General features: G+C 38.9%; 1 protein-coding gene across 33 annotated transcripts in view; it reads right to left on the bottom strand.

Annotated features, from left to right (window-relative positions):
• Positions 1 to 18,602, bottom strand: part of CACNA1C (calcium voltage-gated channel subunit alpha1 C) — a 449,097-nt gene that overhangs the window by 381,592 nt on the left and 48,903 nt on the right. For all 33 annotated transcript variants that reach the window (XM_085540251.1, XM_085540241.1, XM_085540190.1 and 30 more), the window contains exon 2: positions 741 to 1,063. In XM_085540251.1, the coding sequence (XP_085396377.1) occupies positions 741 to 1,063 (323 nt within the window). The remainder of the gene's footprint in view (positions 1 to 740; positions 1,064 to 18,602) is intronic.

The raw sequence follows: 18,602 nt of genomic DNA on the forward strand, positions 1-18,602 counted from the left end.
AGTGGTTATCATCTATCATCTGTGACAATCTGTCTCTTGTTCAGCCTGCTAGCTCTGGCCCCATACTGAATGTGCACATGTGGCAGGATCATGTTAACTATCTGTCTTTTTCCCTACTTTGAGATAATCAGTTTATCTTTCCATATATTAGGGAGTCTTATTGGTTTCAACTGAATCCCAACATGATTAACAGAGCTTAGCCTCGTTTCAGGGCTTTATCACATCAGGTTTGTGGGTTTTTTTTCATTCGTTCTCCTCTCAACCCCATTTTTCCCCATTCCTTTCTCCATACTGTAGAAATGGTGATGCTGTGTATTTAATGAAAAATCATCTGATTCCAAGTTCCAGAGCTGTTTATGCAGCTAAAGCTCTGCAAAAAGAAGGGAAAGGCAGTAGCTGCCATCAGTCCCATGGAGTGGTTTAATTCTGGCTTCAGATACCCTGCATATCTCCCATCAATTTCAGCTTCAGCCACATTTTTAAAAGATCTCAGCCTCTACCCTTTATCATTTAAGCTTCTGGTAGTTTCTTACACAAGGGTACAGTTAAGGCTTCAGTCCTAAGTATATTTTTTTTTTCAGCATAAATGATTTCAGTTAAGACAGCAAATACTGCTTGTGTACTTTATGTTCCCAATGGCACCTTTCAACTTAAGGCATCGATTTATTCACACATATGAATAGCGCCTGATGCACACTAACAATTTGCTGTTTTCCAAATGAGAACATCAAAAAAGGATATTTCCATTCGACGATGCTGATGCATGCCCTCCGGATGGGATTTTTCAGTGTTAAACACAGCAGTGCCCGAGGAGGACGCGTAGCTGTCGTGGTACCCTGTTTTTTCTGTTTCCCATACTGCTGCCGTTTTCTCTGCGTGGAGCTAGCCGTGGATATTGTTGCATTGCCAGCGCTACCCATCAATTTGGCTTGCCTGGCAGCATCAATTGCAGCTTGCCAGGACAGAGCTGCCCCTGGTGTAGGGATATGCTCCGGGGCAAGCCCTGCAGCTGCATTAGCATTCATGTTGGCATGAGCTGGACGGGGACTCCCATAGTTGGAACCTGTGAAAGGAGAGGGGAAAAAAAAACAACTGTGAAGGTGTTCCTTTAACAGTAGAAAAGATAAAGCTTTTTTTCTTAAATCACATGCATCAGTAAAATCAAAATCTGAGGTTAAGGATAAGTGTAGGGTATCCACTTAGTGGGAGCTTGTTCCTGCAATTCAAGCCCTCATTTCAAAAATAATACTACTGTGCAATCATTCATCTTGCAAGAGTTTCCCAAGAAGCCCAAAGGACACAGCTGTTAGAAGTGTCTCCAATCAATTCAATCTCCAGAAATTCCACAGAAAAGAATGCGCCCTTCACTTCGTTTTTTACCCACACATTTTGCAAGTTAGATCGTTTGAAAGCTTAAAAGGTGAGGCCAGCTCTCACCTCTATCACTCAGGCATGCAGCACTATTCTATTTGGTATGTGGCACAGAAACAAAACAATACTCTCGAGTCTATAGTAAAAATCCTTCTGTTTTCAAGATCACTTCAAGGTAAAGTGAAATTTCCACAGTGAGCTGTATTCTCTCTGCAAACATTGCCCACGTATAAGCATAAAGCAGCCTGAATAAAAGGGACACTGAAGCAGTAACCACAGCATGAGGACAGAGTTCATCACTTCTATGCGCTAAATGATGTTGTGTACACAGTCAACTTTAGACGAATCAACACACAGTGTGAACCTGGAGCTGATTCCTTATCCTGAACAAAAAACTGACTTTAAGAAAGCTCAATATTTGAAAATCAATGGAGTAACAGACACTAAAAAGCCTGTACTGGCAGGAATGCCAAGATAGGCAGCTCCATGTTTTGCACCTCTTTTAGCTGACACTGAAGAAGCATATGCTTTCTCAATCATAATAACAGAATAAATATGTCAGGCAATGTGTCTGATACTTGGAAGGTCTTAACAGTACAAGAATTTAAGGTCACCCTTTCAAGCCAGCCCAACTGTTCAGTCATTACAGCAAAGACAGTTACGAAGCCACCTGTGCCTCTCCAGTGAGGATGTTTGCCTTGGGGGTCTGTGGTTCCCTTGCTTTTGGATTGAAGAGACTGTGCTTCAGAAAAGCGGACAACTTGGATAGTAGAAAGCCAGTAACACAGTTATATCACTTTTTATTTCAAGGCAAGCACAAAGTCTATCTACTGACTGTGTTTCACCTCTTTAGATTAATGTGGAAGCATGGTGTTATTAAACAGAGCAGATGTGCTCCTATAGTTCACAGGACAAAACAAACAGAAGACCACATGCTACCTGTTGTGCTGAAAGTACTGGATGAAAGACAAGCCAAATTAGAACAAACAAACAGCTTCAAGGTTTTGAAATAAAATCATTACCTAAGATGCATATTTTATGGCCAGATGTGCAATGCCAAGAAATCACAGCCATAACAGCATTACACGAATTAGATCAGGTAGAATAAATACAATTACATTGGCACCTACATTGCTACAGGGTATGCTCCTACCCAGAAAGCATGCAAAATATTAAAGTTCATCTCACTGAATTGCAAGGAAGGACATGATAGAGTCAGATGTTATTTTATGTCAGGTATTGCCATGAGATTTCCAGGCTGCCGTTGTTTTACCACACAGCTAGAAAATCGAGAGCTTGTCTCTGTCACTGGGAAGCTTCCTAGCTGCAAACCAGCCAAAGAGAGCTGGTGAGTAATGTAACTCTGAGAAGTGAAAGGGAAAGCTGAAAGAAGCAAGAAATGAGAAATAGTTAACTTACATCCCTCAGATTTTGAAACTGAAGAAAAATTGCTTTCAGAACCACACAGACTAAGCACATTTCCTAGATGAAGAAGGCAATCAAATGGCAGACAAACTTAGTTAGTTCTCTAAGACTAAGCAAATTGTACACAGCACTACTTATGGGATACGTATTTATTTTCAGACTAGTTCCAGATGCACATTTTCTCCTTAGCATCCAATTGACCTCTCTAGCCTGAGGCAAGCTGGAGAGAAAAGTAAATGGAAAATTACTCTAATTATTCTCCCAACTCCAGTTCTTCTTTAATATTGACACATTAGAGCGGATAAAATAAATGTGTGTATCTTCCAGCAAAAGCAAACTTGCTGATCCATCACTGCTTTGTTCCTATCATGCTGACTAGACCATGTGGTCCAGAAAATAAGCAGCTGCTCTATTTTAATGAAGACTTTTCTTGCAATTTGGGAATGTGTTAAGTTTCTCCATTATTATTGCTTATTAGTTAGGTTTCACGTGAGGATTCGGGTTTATGCACTCCAACATCAATGTGCCAGCAAAGTTAAAGACGCTTCTGGTCATTTGTTATTTTTAATTCTACCCATTAAAAAAGTGCTTTATCTCAAATTAACTTCAAAAGATGAGCCAGTAATGACAGATTTATATTAACAAATATTGATTACTGATAAATATCTGTCCACTTATGAAGCTCAGAGGCTACAGACTGTCTTTACTGAATAACTCATGGCAGCGACAAATGCCTTGATCTACAGGCTGTTCAGAAACATAGCTTAAATCAAAAAGAGTGATGTTCACATAATTCCACGGAAAGTACACTGAAGAACTGTGCAAAATTTTCAAGGACAGCATAGCCAAACTTGCAGGGAGAAAACTCAGCAAAACATTTCTGTAACCTGAGAGCTGCAGTTACTGGCATTGCTATTTTCATTTTGCAACCTTTCAGTTAAAACACTTCATTCTATTTCTCCGCTACAAATAACGTTTCGCCATACCTAAACCACCTCCGCCATATTTATTTACACAGTTGTAAAACTAGAAGTTGACAAGAAATGGAAAACGGAGATTCGGTTCCCATCCAAATGGAATAATTCACTACGCATTGGAATCTGCAGCATCACCACCCTGCTAATCCCTGCCATCCTTCAGCAAGATGTTGTGCTGTTGACTACGTCCTGCAGGTGAGGAAAACTCTTCTCTCTCAAGTACCTTTGTTACAGATCATGAACTTAGATATTTGCATGGTAAGTAAATGGGAAAGTCTGTATGTGAATATAATGGATACATTTGATTCTGAGATCTTAGGGATCAACTTTCATTTCTGCAAGGAAGAAAAACTGCAGAATCATTTCAAATGCCACAGTAACAGAAGAAAGGCTTTCAAAATCAGAACTAAGTCAGAAAAGTAGCAGATAAAGTTGCTATACCATGGGAAATGAACCACGCTGCACAAAATACCTGACACTGTAAGCTTACAACTACATTGCCACAGTGCCATAAAGGCTTTAGTGGTCATCAGCATATAAGAGCTATTTGCATTCTAATAATGTACATCTGGCAAGCCTCCTATTAATATACAGCTTCATTTAAAGGAAAAAAAAATCTAAGCAGCAATCATTCTGTATGAGAAATGATCCAGTTAATGACATGATGAAATTGCAAGTTTTAAATGCCCTGCATTTATCTATTTTGCCTCATACTTATTTGAGAGGAACTTAGTGCTTAGATGAATTTTTAAAAGAAAATGGAGCAATGCCAATGTAGGTCTTCACTGTTCTTTTCCCCACCCCCCCTAATCACCAGAAACATCAGAATCCTAAGAATGAAAACCTCAGAACAATGGTGTTGCACAACTGCATTTTTCCCCAAAGCAGAAGAGTACAGTAAAAGATAAAATTGGTTCAATCAGCGCCTCAGCTGAATGCTGACAGCAAGTATACAGAAAGTAGGAAACTGGTTAACACTACTAAGATTTTATGTAGACTAATTCAAGCAGGCAGAGAAAAAAATCAGATACTGAGGTGAAGAGGCACCTAACAAGAAACCTGAAGAACAATAAAAAAGAACGTCACCATTTGTTAATAATACAAAGAAAGTGGAAAACGCTGATCCATTAACCAATTGAGATGGTGTATGCAAGATGATGTCAACAGGGCTTAAAGATTACCATCACTAAAGAAAGGAATAAAAGGAAGACCAAGAGCAGGTGACGATCAAAATGAATCCACAAACGAAAAACAAGGTATAGTTTCCACCCAGAAAGGGAAAGAGTAAGTTTAGAAAGAATACTTAGATAAGTAGGATCCTAGCTGAAAGTACATACATTTGGTATTGCATGCGAAAACATTTAAGGAAGCCACTTAAGTAATCTCAGAGTTGCCAGCTGCTGTTCTGAACTCAAAGGACAGGAGAAATCTGAGAATGAGAATTTAAATTCAGTTAAGCTTCAGTCTCCATAAGTAAATAAACAAAAATAATGAGGGATAAGTAAAACAAAAAGTATCAACAAGTACTTGGAGGAAAAAAGGAGAAAAACATAAGTGGATATGCATCTGTCATGAATATAACTAATTCCTTCCACAACAGTGCAACAGATTATACAGGGATGATGGAAGTGATAGCGGTCCTGTCTCCTGACCTTATTAATACTTTCATCAGGTCTTGTACAACAGTTCCACAAGGATGCTAGGAATACAGGAACAAGAAAAAGAAGTGCTGCAATAGAGCACAAAGCCCAAACAGTAGATGCCTGAGAGCAGTTGTCATTCGTACACAGTCTAATCAGACTCAAATAGAGGTACCCAAAAGCATGCACAGTTCTACATCTTCATTAATGATCTCAATGATGAAATGGTGAATAGCATAATAAAATGTATATGTAACTATGAAGGAGGAAGGTACAGCAAATATACTGAGGGATGGGATTTGAATTCAAAATGAGCTTCACAAATTGGAGAGTCTTAAAAATAACATGGAGTTCAGCAGGGAAAAAATGTAATGCATTTAAGCAAAATGAATCATCTGCCCAAATTATTTTCAGAAGAGCCTTGGGGGTTATACTGAATGCCCAGCACAATAGGAGCTAATACTGTCATACTGCTTTCTATTCTCAAAATGCCATCGTTTCAGTGTAGTGTATAAACAGGTAGAGAATCTATGCAGAACAATTGATCCCTCTCTTCCTAAGGCTTCAGCTGCAATACAATGGGCAACTTTGTGTTCCACGCTTCAGGAAAGCTCACGTGGCTCAGTTCAGGCTGAAACAAAGATCAACAATGAGATCAACAAAAGGCCCAAAAAACATGAGCTCTTCGGCAAAGTGATGGGAAGTGGGAATGTCAGGAGTTGGACTGTTGCTCTTGAGGATGTGATGGAGAAAGGGACATGGTAACAGTCTATGTTAGATGTTGTATATACCGTATGTTAGATGTCATATATACTACACATATATAAATATGAAAAGCATATGTATCTTTTTTCAAAGAACAGAAAGAGAACAATCTTTCATTGTACGCACAGTGAATAAGCAATAAGCAGTGGCTTTTGCAACAAGGAAAAACAATGATATACATTAGGAAACACTTTCTAACAACAGTGACAATTACATATGCATATTGATCTTCAGGATTGGCAGTAGTATCACTCACACCCTAGGTCTTTTAAACAAGCACCACACACATGATGCTAGATTTGTACTCATCTTCTGTTAGACTGAAGGAGAGGCCTTGCATAGAAAATTTCTATTCTTTTTTTCGTGATTTATATATCAACAAAAGGCACTTCCTCAGAATAAACCACCCTTGATTCAATCCTTTCAGTCAACGCAGCTCTATCAGCATGCTGTAAGATTTATACATGCTCTCTTTCCTCCTAGGGACAGCCCTCAGTCCAATTGCCCTGGAACTTCATTTATTTGGTTTTAAAATCTGACCCTCACTCTGCAAATACATTTTTCTAAAACCATTTCAATATCTCAGGATATTAACACCTAGACACACATAGAGTTTAAATTCATGAAGTGAAATAACCCAGTTGATTTATATGAAAAAACAGCCTTTTCCATAAATCATCATTACACTTTTATAGAATCATAGAATCCTTAGAGTTGGAAGGGACCTTTAAAGGCCTTCTAGTCCAACTCCCCTGCAATGAACAGGGACATGCACAGCTACATCAGGTTGCCTGGGGCCTGATCCAGCTTGCCTTGCTAGTTGACTTTTCTTAAGATTCTCTGTTCCAAATGCAAGACTACAAACACAGTTCATATTTTTTAAAGGGGTATTCTGAAATTTGAAATGCCTTTTAATACTGACAGTTAGCTGTAAAATGACTCGTTGCTCCCCAGAAACAGATTTATTTTCTTTTTTATGGAAGAAATTTGTAAGTAGCAACAGGGATATAGTGCAAGCTGGATTGCAACCTAACTATGGCTTTTGCTGTAACAAAGTTTATAATATACACATACACTTCTAAACATCTTGTCAGACCAAAATTCAGTGTGCAGTTGTTTGCCCAGATAAGAGAGTTAAAGCATTTTGTGTGTGTGTGTGTGTGAATTGTTTTGGAGCTTCAGAACACACGCAAAGGATTCATGATTGAATACAGTTCATTCACCATATTTGAGACTAAACATTTTAAAATCTAAACAAGAAATCTTGTTCAAGAACCAAGCTTTACTTGTAACTAGATCTTTGTCTTCTTTAGCTCCCCTCTCCAAACAGAGCTTTCTTTTTTCTGCATAACATAAACGTATAAAGGATGCCATAAGCTACCAGCAGTGTGAAAAAACAAGTCCATTTCAATGAAGAGATCGAGTGCACGCACCCCCCTCATGTCTAGTAATGAACACTTTTAGGTTAAATATTTACACATCAAAATTCACTGGGGATGCTGCAAGGTAAATTTCTGTAGCTTTGCCAACATAATTTAGATCACAAATTTTCTGAGAAGGGAAAAGACATTTGTTCTACATTGGTAGAACATTCAGTGCAATAGATTCCCAGCTTGAGAATAAAGCACAAACAAAAATAACTCCCCATGAACATGAGAATAAATGGTAGGACAGCACTTCTTTTTAAGTTTACCACAAATACATTCTTTCCATGGAAAAATATAGAGTATACTGGAAAGCCACTGCCCTCTTGATAATATCTTTCCTCCATATGGTCCATCTGCACTTTCTTAGATATGCAAAAGATCTGGGCACTGAGATACTGATTTCTATCATTTACCCTCCAAGCACTGCAGACTCTGAGATCACTCTCATGCGCACATGTGAATACAGGCAACAATGCTACTGTTCCTTTTGTTTCCCTAGGAAATGATTTACTCAGCTGAGGCACAGGATAGATCATGGTGTAGTATTCCTTAATTTCACTGCAGGCCTTTATGCAGTTTCTTGTGTTATCTGGATCATACACACCACTCTAAAAGAAACTGGACAGATAAGAACAAAATTCAACAGATTTGAAGCATTTTGAGAGCTAAGCTTGGCCTCATATGATAAATATAGGCTTACTGAAACCTCTGATCAGGCACTAAAAAGGCTCTTCCAGTGTCATTTGCCCATATGGCACAGTTTGCTATCTTCTGATAAGAGAAGGTAAAAAACAAAAGGAATAGTGTTAATTAAAGGATACTATCTTTCATACTTTAGCATGATTGTAGTTATTTCTGCTTTTTTTACCAATACCTTTGTTTGCACGTAATCGTTGTACATTAATCTCCTCTTTTAATCAATGAACAAGCATGAAGTTGACTGCATTATTGCCATCAAATCTGTACTTTACTCAGAAGAACAATGGCCTGAAATAATTGTTGCCTTTCTGTCAGTCAATATGCTTTAGTTGAAAAGTCATTCTTTATCATCCACATGCTGAAAACACCATAGGAGAATGCTGAAATGTGGACAAACAGATAGAATCATTGCCAGAGTCTTCCATTACCTATTTCATGTAAGTCAGAAATGTTGGGAAATATCTTCAGGATCAAGTCCAACCATCAGTCTGACACATCACCAGCTCCATGTCCCAGTTTGGTCACTCCCTCCTCATAACTCTTTTCTGGTCCTTCAGCAACTTTATTGCTCTTCTCCGCACACGCTCAAGCAATTCCATATCCTCCTTGAAGCAGGAGGCTCAAAACTTACCACAGTACTCAAGGTGCAGTCTCCCCAGTACTGAAAACAGAAGAACCACGACCTCTCTTTCCCTGTTGTTCATACTGTTTCTGGTGCAAGCCAGGCTGCCAATTGTCTTCTTGGCCATCTGGCCACATGGTCAACACCCTCATGTCTTCCTCAGAGAGACAGTTTATCAGCCACTCTTCCCAAGGCCTATGTCACTGCATGAGGATGTGATTCAGGCACAGGACCCAGCAGTTCCCTATGTTCAGCATCACATGCCCATGCATGGCCTGTCAATACATCCATTTGCGAAGCTTTCCAACCATTAAGCACATCAGCAGTCCAGCCTAACTTCTTACTGTCTGCAAACTCACTAAGAGTGTACTCGATCCCCTCACCCAGTCCATTGATAAAAGCATTAAACAAAACTGACCCCAAGACTGAGCTATGGGGAGTACCACAGGTGACCAGATGCCAGCTGGATTAAACTGCATTCACTGTGGCTTAGGCTCGATCATTCAGCCTGTTCTCCATCCAACAAACTGTACACCCGTCCAAGCCATCAGAAGCTAACTTCTCCAGAATACTGTGGAAAACACTGTCAAACACTACTAAAATCCAGGGAAACCTCCTCATCTACTAAGCAGGTCACCTTGTCTTAGAAGGAGATCAGGATAGACAGGTCCTATCATTCATAAACCCATGCTCACTGCTTCTGATCACTTAATTGTTCCATATGCACCATGTGATGACAGAAGCCTCTAAAGACTACTTTGCTTTTTGAAAATACTATGTTTTCCAATGAGCACAGTTCAGGTTATTTGTTTACTTGCTTTTGCATGTGTGCTCCATTTTTTTCAAAATGAGACACAATCTTGTAGCAAATATTTGGGTTTTTTTACTGATAAATGTTTTTATTTTGTTTTAGTTTTATATTTTTACAGCGTGATCTAACATAAAACAAACAAGAACAGAAAAAGTTTCAGGAGAAAAACAGGCAAGCAAGCTTTCCTTTTTCAGGTGGAGGAAGAGGAAAGAAGCAGTGAGCATATTAATGCTAAGCTTCTTTCTTCTACCCCAAGGCAAGTATCTCAAAAGAAAAGTCTGATTATTGATAAAGATAAAAAGAGAGCCAGAGAAGTCTGTATTATAACTCAACCAGACTAAAAACTCTACTAGGAGATAATTTTATTTGGGGGGTGTTGGATGATCAATTTCCTTTGAAGGATTTCCATTTTCTCATAGCCTTTAAGCTACAAGATATAAAATACAAAGAAATCCACAGATAATCCTCTTTGTTTTCTTGAGGTGCATTGCTGGTGGCACCTACATTAAGCTCTCAGAAATCAATCCAGGGAACACTTTTCTTTCCATCATCAACCACTGCTCACTTATAAAACTCAAACACAGCAACGTAAGAGTAGTGATGTAAGGATCCCTTTTACTAACAGCAGTATTTGCGCTAATCTCAGGTAGGTCCAAGAGAATCCAATTAGCTACGTATTTGAAGGAATGTCTAACGAAAACATTTACACAAAACTGGAGTTCTGCTGTGATAATGTAATCTCCTACAGAATGCAAAACACAAAAGGCATTTCTAACACCAAATGGAATATAAATTAAAAGCCCAAGTTCTTCACTTGTAACAGTTTAGTGTACCTATCAGTACAAAACCTTTGTTGTAACATGTGTACATGTCACGATACATTTCCCAGAAGGACAACATATCAGTTGGACAAATTCTAGGCACAGATCCTCAAACAGGAGTGTCAGAAGTGATTTATTATTCTTAAATGCAATTATTATTCTTTTTGCAACACTCATCTAAATTAAAGCTACCACCATGAGAGATACTGAGATCAAATACATCTTTGGTAAAAGTTTCCTTGACATCAGTAGAAGTCCTCTAGAGATTAACTGTAACTCAGTAGATTGGATTCTTCTGACAAACTTGTCAACTTAACTGCTTGTCATTTTCTTATTGGTGAATAATGATTACTCTTCACTTAGTGAATAATCTAAATATAACTATCCTGGAAAGAAACAAGGCTCTTACAGGTTTAAAATAGCTTTTACTGTACTAGATGGTATCCAGATTCTTTGTCTGAGAACACACAGTGGGACAGCAATCAATACAGAAAGCCATAAATGTGGTTTATCTCACTTTAGCCAAATAACCAGAAGAGAAAAGGGATCTTGTCTAAGCTCTCTCTGTAGTAAATGAAGAGGACCGTTCCTTCCAGTCTTTAGAGACAGATGGGATTGTCAATCTCTTTTCACACTGTACACAACTAATTCAAAAATTTTGTACATAAAATTTAATTGGATAAAATGAGGTGAAATTACTTGCACGTGTGGGGAGTACATGCACAATATGATTGTGCATAAGGTACAGAGAAACCCTGAAGCTGCTCTTCTGCAGGAGTTATGATGGCTGTTTCTACTACGGTCCCAAATAGAGTCTGAAAAATACATACAAATGTGTGATATCTAAACAATTTGAAGTCCACAGAGCAGTCACTTCCCAGTTGTATCAGGTAGATGACTGCTAAAAACAATAATAACAAAACATAAAACTATATGGAAATCTCTATCTGATCTACAGATGGCCTGATTTTCAATACAGATCTAAACAAAACAAAATAGAAAAATAAATAAATAAATAAATAAATAAAGGAAAAATGCTTAAGCATCCAAACTGAATGGAAATCAGCCCTGAAACTAAGCACTGTGCAAATCTTTTTGGTTTTTCAGGCCGAGATTTTTCCTTCCTCCTGTTGTTTATCAGGCCAGCATTCAGATGTGCAAAACCAGACAGCAGGCAGAATTTGCTGGAAAGGACATAGCAAGAGTTTAGAAGAACATACATCTAACCTCCTTTTACGTGCTGTAGGTACTCTCTGCCAGCCATCTGTCTCAGTCAGAACACCTGCATTAGGAAGTCATTAATCATACAGTAACTCTGGCTAAAGGGACCTCTGAAGGCCGTCTGACCCCCACCTGACTCCTTCTTTGGTCCTCTCATTCAAAATGGGCAGATTCCATTAACCATTTTGGCTACCCATCACCATACTTAGTATTACCACTGTCTGCAGGTCTGTGAAAAGGATTTTGAGGTCTGAGATTACAGCAGACATCCAAATCAAAGGTACATGAGTGAGCAAGGATTTATGCATTAAGGTCATATCAAACCATTTTTCTCCCTAAAACACCTAGAATCATCACTTGTTCTTGTATTCTTGTTCTACTCAATCATCTAGTTTTCAAATTAACTTTCTATTAAGTGCCATGTGTGTCATTCTGTCAGAAAACATGCACAGCTTCTCACTCTATCTACATTTCCCCACAGAAATATACATAGTTTTAATGTCTCCTATTCTTGTGGTAGATATTGAATCTCATTGCTTGCTCCATAAAGATGGTGACATTCACTTCTAAAACAGGGCTCCTAAGCACCATTCAGTTCTAGAAGTCGATTCTGTCTAAGAACCTTTCTCCTTGTGTAGAGGAAGCTTGGTCTAAGTTTTGAAAATTGACTACTGATGTTAGAAAGTATTGGGCATAAAACTTCATGGAATAGCATGTATCTAATTTTCAGAGGTGGCTAATAGACTATACTTTGTAAAAAACAGACGTCTGTAAGTTATGTCATTAGCACCCACACAAAACAGAATCACCTAAAAACTATTTATTGCTTTCCAGAAAACCGTAACTTAGAGTCTATTTTAAGCTGTATTTATCTAATTTTAGATTGAATACACAGTATCCTCATAAATTAAAGATACATTCCCTACTTGAAATGCAGTCGGTTACAAAGGAAAGTATACTAAAAGACACTTCATGTGTCAAAACTGACTTTGATTTCATCAGTTAATCCTGGTGTTCCAACAACCACACTTTTACATTTTGAAGAAGTGCTTTTCCCTGCTGCTTGCAGTAAGACCAACCAAAGACCAGAAAAAGGAGCCACAGGGGAAAGTGTTGAAAGCAACCATACCAAATGTTCGCTTGCTTATGGATTTGGTAGAAAATAGGTACTTTTTCCCCCTTCATTTGAGTAATACAACCGATATCAATCTATTTTCAATGAAATTATTTAAAAATAAGACATTTCAACAGGAGGCCTCTTTTTAACTTTCCACCATTAAGGTGCTAGAGAGAATTCATGCAAAAGGTGGCAAAATGTGAACTGAAGGGGAAAAATGCTGCCTCTGTATTATCATTCTACATCTATTTTTTTCCTACAGAATCAAGAGAATGCTTCATATGCAACAGGCTCTACATGGCAAGGGAAAATGCTTTTGCTTGGAAACCTCCATTACAATAAATCCACAGAAAATTACTAACTGCACAATTATAAACCATAATATTCAACAAAGGAAAACAATGTTTTGTTTTGATTTCAGGGTGACAGAGAAAAGCAATTTGAAAAAACATACTTTTATTCAAACTAGGCATTTGTGATCCAGAGGCACTGCAGTATTAACAGATTTATAGTCACATTTTTATAGACTCTTAGAAAATGATTTTACTGAATCATTTGGGTATTTAAAGCAGTACATTCTATCTCTAACATACAGACATTCCTCTACCAACCTATTTTATTTACTGGTATCCTCTCAGAGTACGTTCCAAGTCTGAATGCTAAGCATGTCTAATATCCAGATGCAAAAACAAGCACTCTTGACTTGCTCTGCTGGTCAAGCGCATTCCCAAGCTAAATAAGGCACTAAATCAGAAGGTTGCTACTGCAGCCAAGGAAAAAATAAAATAAAAATAAATAATAGTAATAAAAAAAGGTGGGGAAAACTAGCAAGACAATCTCTTTGTACAAACCTTCATGAGGAGAAAAGCCAGCATCTTACACTGAACACTGTTGTGCAACGCTGGAATAGGGAACAGTTCTTTTGCCACCAGCTATCTACTTAAACATTGTTAACCAGCCTCTTTCACCTCTTCTGCAGTAGATGCAGGCAAATGTTTGAGACTCTTGCCATAGATTTTTTCCAAAATTAAAAAATCCTGTTTATGTAAAAGCAGATCATTACTGAAGTTACATACACCAGAGCAAATGTGGCATGAGCACACGCACGCTGGGTTTGTGGCACCTTTGCTTACTGCAGGTAGTATTACTGCACTGACAGAAGAGAGCTCCAGCCACTGCTCCAGCTGCATCTTTCTAACAGTTCTCAGATCTCATCACAATCTGGTTATGAAATCGTACACTTCTTCTGCTCATTAGGAAAAAAGACATCCAGCTTATTTACCAAGGAACGGGCATCTCTCATAATGTCTGGAATTTGGCACCAGTTACTGTGCCCTCCCTGTCTGGAAGCTGAGCTTGTGTGCAAGTTAACTCCTATTTCTTTTACTGTTTTGGACTGACAACTGATTTGCTTGCTCTAAGGAATGATCAGAGTGAACTAACATGTAGACAACATGGAAGTTTCAACCTACACACAAACCTAAAAGTCCAGGTAATGCGACTGTACAGACTGCCATAATGTTACTGTGGAATACTGCAGTTCAGTCTCCAGCTCTCTCAAAAAGAATATTAAATTAGTTTAAAGAATTCAGAAAAAGACATAAAAGAATGTTTAGACTGGGACAGTATCTTACAGTGAGAGACTGAAGACATGTGAGTCAGACCGGGACAATGTCTTACAATGAGAGACTGAAGGCATCTGAGTCATTTAGTCTTACATAAGAGATGGTTAAAAAAAAAATAAAAAAAAAATGTTCATAGTTTCCCAGCACAAGCACATGAGAGGATTTTGACACTAGACGACCCTTGCACCTACCAAGAAAAATCCTCATGAGATTAAATATTTGGTAGCTGTAACCAAGCAAACCCAGACTTCTAATAAGGTATCCCTTGCTATGAGTGAGGAAGACAACCACTGGAGTGGTTTCCTCAACTCAAGTGGGTGACATCAGGGGTTGTGTACACTTTGTCTCCCACATCAGACCTGCTTTTTTAAATTAATTTATTTACCTTTTTCTCTTAGGTTTATATTGATGCTCAGACAGGAAGACTCAGAAACCTGAGTGAGATTCTTCAGCTTGGCAGATGTCTCTTCTGCACTTTCCACTGTCTATAGACAAGACGTCTATAGACCAGGGATAGTAAGAAACATAAGACTATTATGACGATGTTTAAAACACACCACTTTGAAATTTCTTAGTAAAATGAAGTCTTTTGGAACGTATCAAGGCCTGTAATGGGATAAATCCAACATTTTCACACACACACTGGAGATCCCCTCCGCTGTCCTAATTTCAAGTTATTTGCAGCACAATGGCTTAATCAGAAAACTAGTGTTACAAATACAGTCACGTTATTTTAAGCAAATCACTCCCACTTAAATCTATGCATTTCCTGAGACATTCTCTTGTCTCAAGTTTTGAGTCATTGTATCATTACAAAGCATTGGCAGTGAAAGAGCATTCAAAAGCAAATGGTAAAACGATGACAGAAAACATCACAGACAATCCTGTGCAGAATTACAGAAGCTTCCCGTAGAGGAGCAGCATATGTTTTTGATTTCTATAGAAAGTTCAAACTGGGAGCCGTGATCAGGAAATTTTATAGCTTTATTACTATTATTATTTGTGGAAAAGTTCCCTTACTTCTCATTTTCAAAATTTTCAAATTTAAACTAAAAAATGAATAATATATATTTAAAAAAATGCAATGATTTTATTTCACAGGTCAAAGCTTATCTCAAAAAAGGCAGGCATCACCTTAGACTGCTCTGCTCCTCTTTCCTCTGTGAGCAGAATGTCCTGGTGATGCTCTTCAGGAAGTTTTATTGGTTCCTTCATTGCAGCTGCTGCAGCACACCCCTCCTCCCAGAGCAAGGCGGGTGAATTCCAAAAGGTTATATATACTTTGAGATATTAAAATATCACAAAGGTCTGGGGGGGGGGGGGGAAACATGTATGCCACATTTATTTAGGAGAAAACAAATGAAAAACTTGCCCTGTCAAGACAGGTCAACCTCTTGTCCTCACATCCCCACAGAATGGCATCTTTTTCCATTCTTCCTTTGGATGTATCCTGGATGGACAATGGCTTTCCCTCTGGTTGAAGTCACGGATCCATCACACTCTGCAGAGCACTCCAGGCTCCAGCAGGTAGAAGCATGTTTACCAGCAGTACATCAATAAGCCCAAATGAATTCTGCACCTTAATTTATCTTCCCTTTGGGATCCTGTTACTGTATAAATTTCCAAAAGCTCAAAAATGGCACTTCAAGAGCTAGGCATGCTGTATTTGTTCACCCAAAAATACAAAGCCCACAGAATGAAGAGTTAAACTCTCTACATCACCATTACCTAACTGTTAATCTTTCCTTGTAAATTTTGTAGATTCCAGTCATCCCAGCTAACCACACTCACTAGCTAGGAGAAGCAGATTGAACTGATTATGGCACCGCTCCTCTGATGTTGTGTCTTCTGTCATTCTGTCATCCCTCACTGACACTGCCTGGAAAGTCCCATCTCCATCCTGAGGCTACTGACTGTGTGCTCACTGTATTCTCCACTCCTAAACACAGCCTTGGGATAAATGAATCTTTCTCACCCCAGATGGGGACTGTAATATTCCTCAAGAATATCTCTGAAACAGTAGATTTCTCAAGAAACAGCTTCCCTGCATTTCCAAGAGGGATTTTCCCTGAGTTACTCTTTTTCTAGTCAAACTCTGCTTTCATTTTTTTCCTCTTTCATTTTGTAGCATGCATTCAGGCAGAAAATATACATTTAATATAGTTGCATTCAGGCAGGTCAGCTGAAAGACAGGTGATATTAAAACATACCGTAGGCATATAACTCCTTTCTCCAAGTATGCTTTTTCTGTTGACAACCAAAATTAGAAGTCAACACACAAGCTGACGGTGGTATTCATTTCTTTGGTTCTAGCAATCTAAAACCTGGCACTCATTCTAACAATCATTAATAGCTCTCTGTGTAGAGAAGGTGCAGTTAAGGAACTCCCAAGAGGGCACTCCCCGCAACCAATCTCAAACATCTATAAGCTTCTGTGGCCATGGCTGCCTTCCTCTCCACTACCTATACTTGGATTCTAAATGACTAATTAGATGAACACCTACAGTGAGGTTAGATGAAACCTATGAAAAATTATTAGTTTTATGCTATGAGACATGACAGTTTGAAAGTGTATCCCTAAAAGCCTTTATTGTATATCTTCAGACTCTCTGGACTGAAGGTCTTCATATTATAAGGCAACTTGGATTACAGGAATCAAAGCCCATCTCACCCTTCTTTCAAATCATCTAATTTCTTTTCAGACCCTTCGTAACTGCTCCATTCTAATCAGTCACTTACTCTGGCCCACTAAAAGAACTACACTTCTGCTTACATATCCACACATATATCCACTCAGTGCACCTGCAGATATGTCTAAGCAAGATGTTGTAGTGGTTTCAGAGATGGTTTTCCCACTGTTTGAAAACAAAAAACACAAATGCCTTATGATACATACTGGACAAATGGCAGACAAAACCAGAACTCCTTGTGTAGTTGGATTGCCCAGGGAGATGGTGGAGTCACCGACCCTGGGGGTGTTCAAGGAACAATTGGATGTTGTGTTGAGGGACATAATGGGAGCTATTGGTAGTTGGTGAACAGTTGGACTGGATGATCTTATAGGTCTTTTGCAACCTTGATGATTCTATGATTCTATGATTCTCTATGATTGCTATTTAAGCCCCGCTGGTGCCTACTGATAAGCGAGTGCACTACTGGGAGGGAAAGAGAAACAGAATTCAGTGACAGAATGAGAGGGAATGGCCTCAGGTTGCACCAAGGGAGATTCAGGTAGGATATTAGAAAAATCTTCTTAAACAAAAGAGAAGTCACGTGCTGGAACAGGCTGCCCAAGGAGGTGGTGCAGTCACCATCCTGGGAGGTGTTCAAGAAATGTTTAGATCAGTGGGCAATGCTGGTGGTAGGAAGACAGTTGGACTGGATGATCTTGGAGGTCTTTTCCAACCTTAATGACTCTATGAGTCTATGATAATTCATTTTATCCATTAGCATCTAATCTTCTGTGTGCCCACCATGTTCAGCCTCTGGAGAGAGACCAGAGAGCAGTCCCCTTTTCTGTCAGATTTGCATGTGTTCATGGTGATTTCTACATTCAAGTGAAACACTTGATTTATGCAACCTGCATCCATCAGTGAAATGACACGTGAGCTGATAAGGTTCAAAACTCACACCAAGATCTCTGCACAGACTTTTTATAGATTAGATTATAAGTACATAGAAGAGAATCCTCTTCATATCCTAATGTGCAAGTCTCACTTGCCAAAGCTAAGACTACCCAGAATATCTGGTATTTAGCTACAGGCAGATGAGCATGCCGGGGTCTATGACCTGGCCCTGAACTCAGCTGGAGCAGTAAACCAGCAATACTGCCTTCCTGGGCATGCCAGAAGGATCACACCTGCTTGTGCAGTCAGGAAGATGGGAGCAGGAGCTGCCCTCCCTGACTTGCATCCCAGTGGATGGATCAAGCTCTCCGCAATTGCCATGCCGGCGTCTTTTCCAGGCTTGATGATAGCAGTTAAGACGCACAGCTTCATAACACTCATTTCATTAAAATTAAAAACCATTTTAATTTCTTCACCTGCATCTCCCAGAGTAATATCTCCACATAAGAACACAC

The sequence above is a fragment of the Coturnix japonica genome, chromosome 1 (genome assembly GCF_054131305.1).
Source record: "Coturnix japonica strain WE chromosome 1, WE-NBRP24, whole genome shotgun sequence".
Taxonomy (NCBI): Eukaryota; Metazoa; Chordata; class Aves; order Galliformes; family Phasianidae; genus Coturnix; species Coturnix japonica.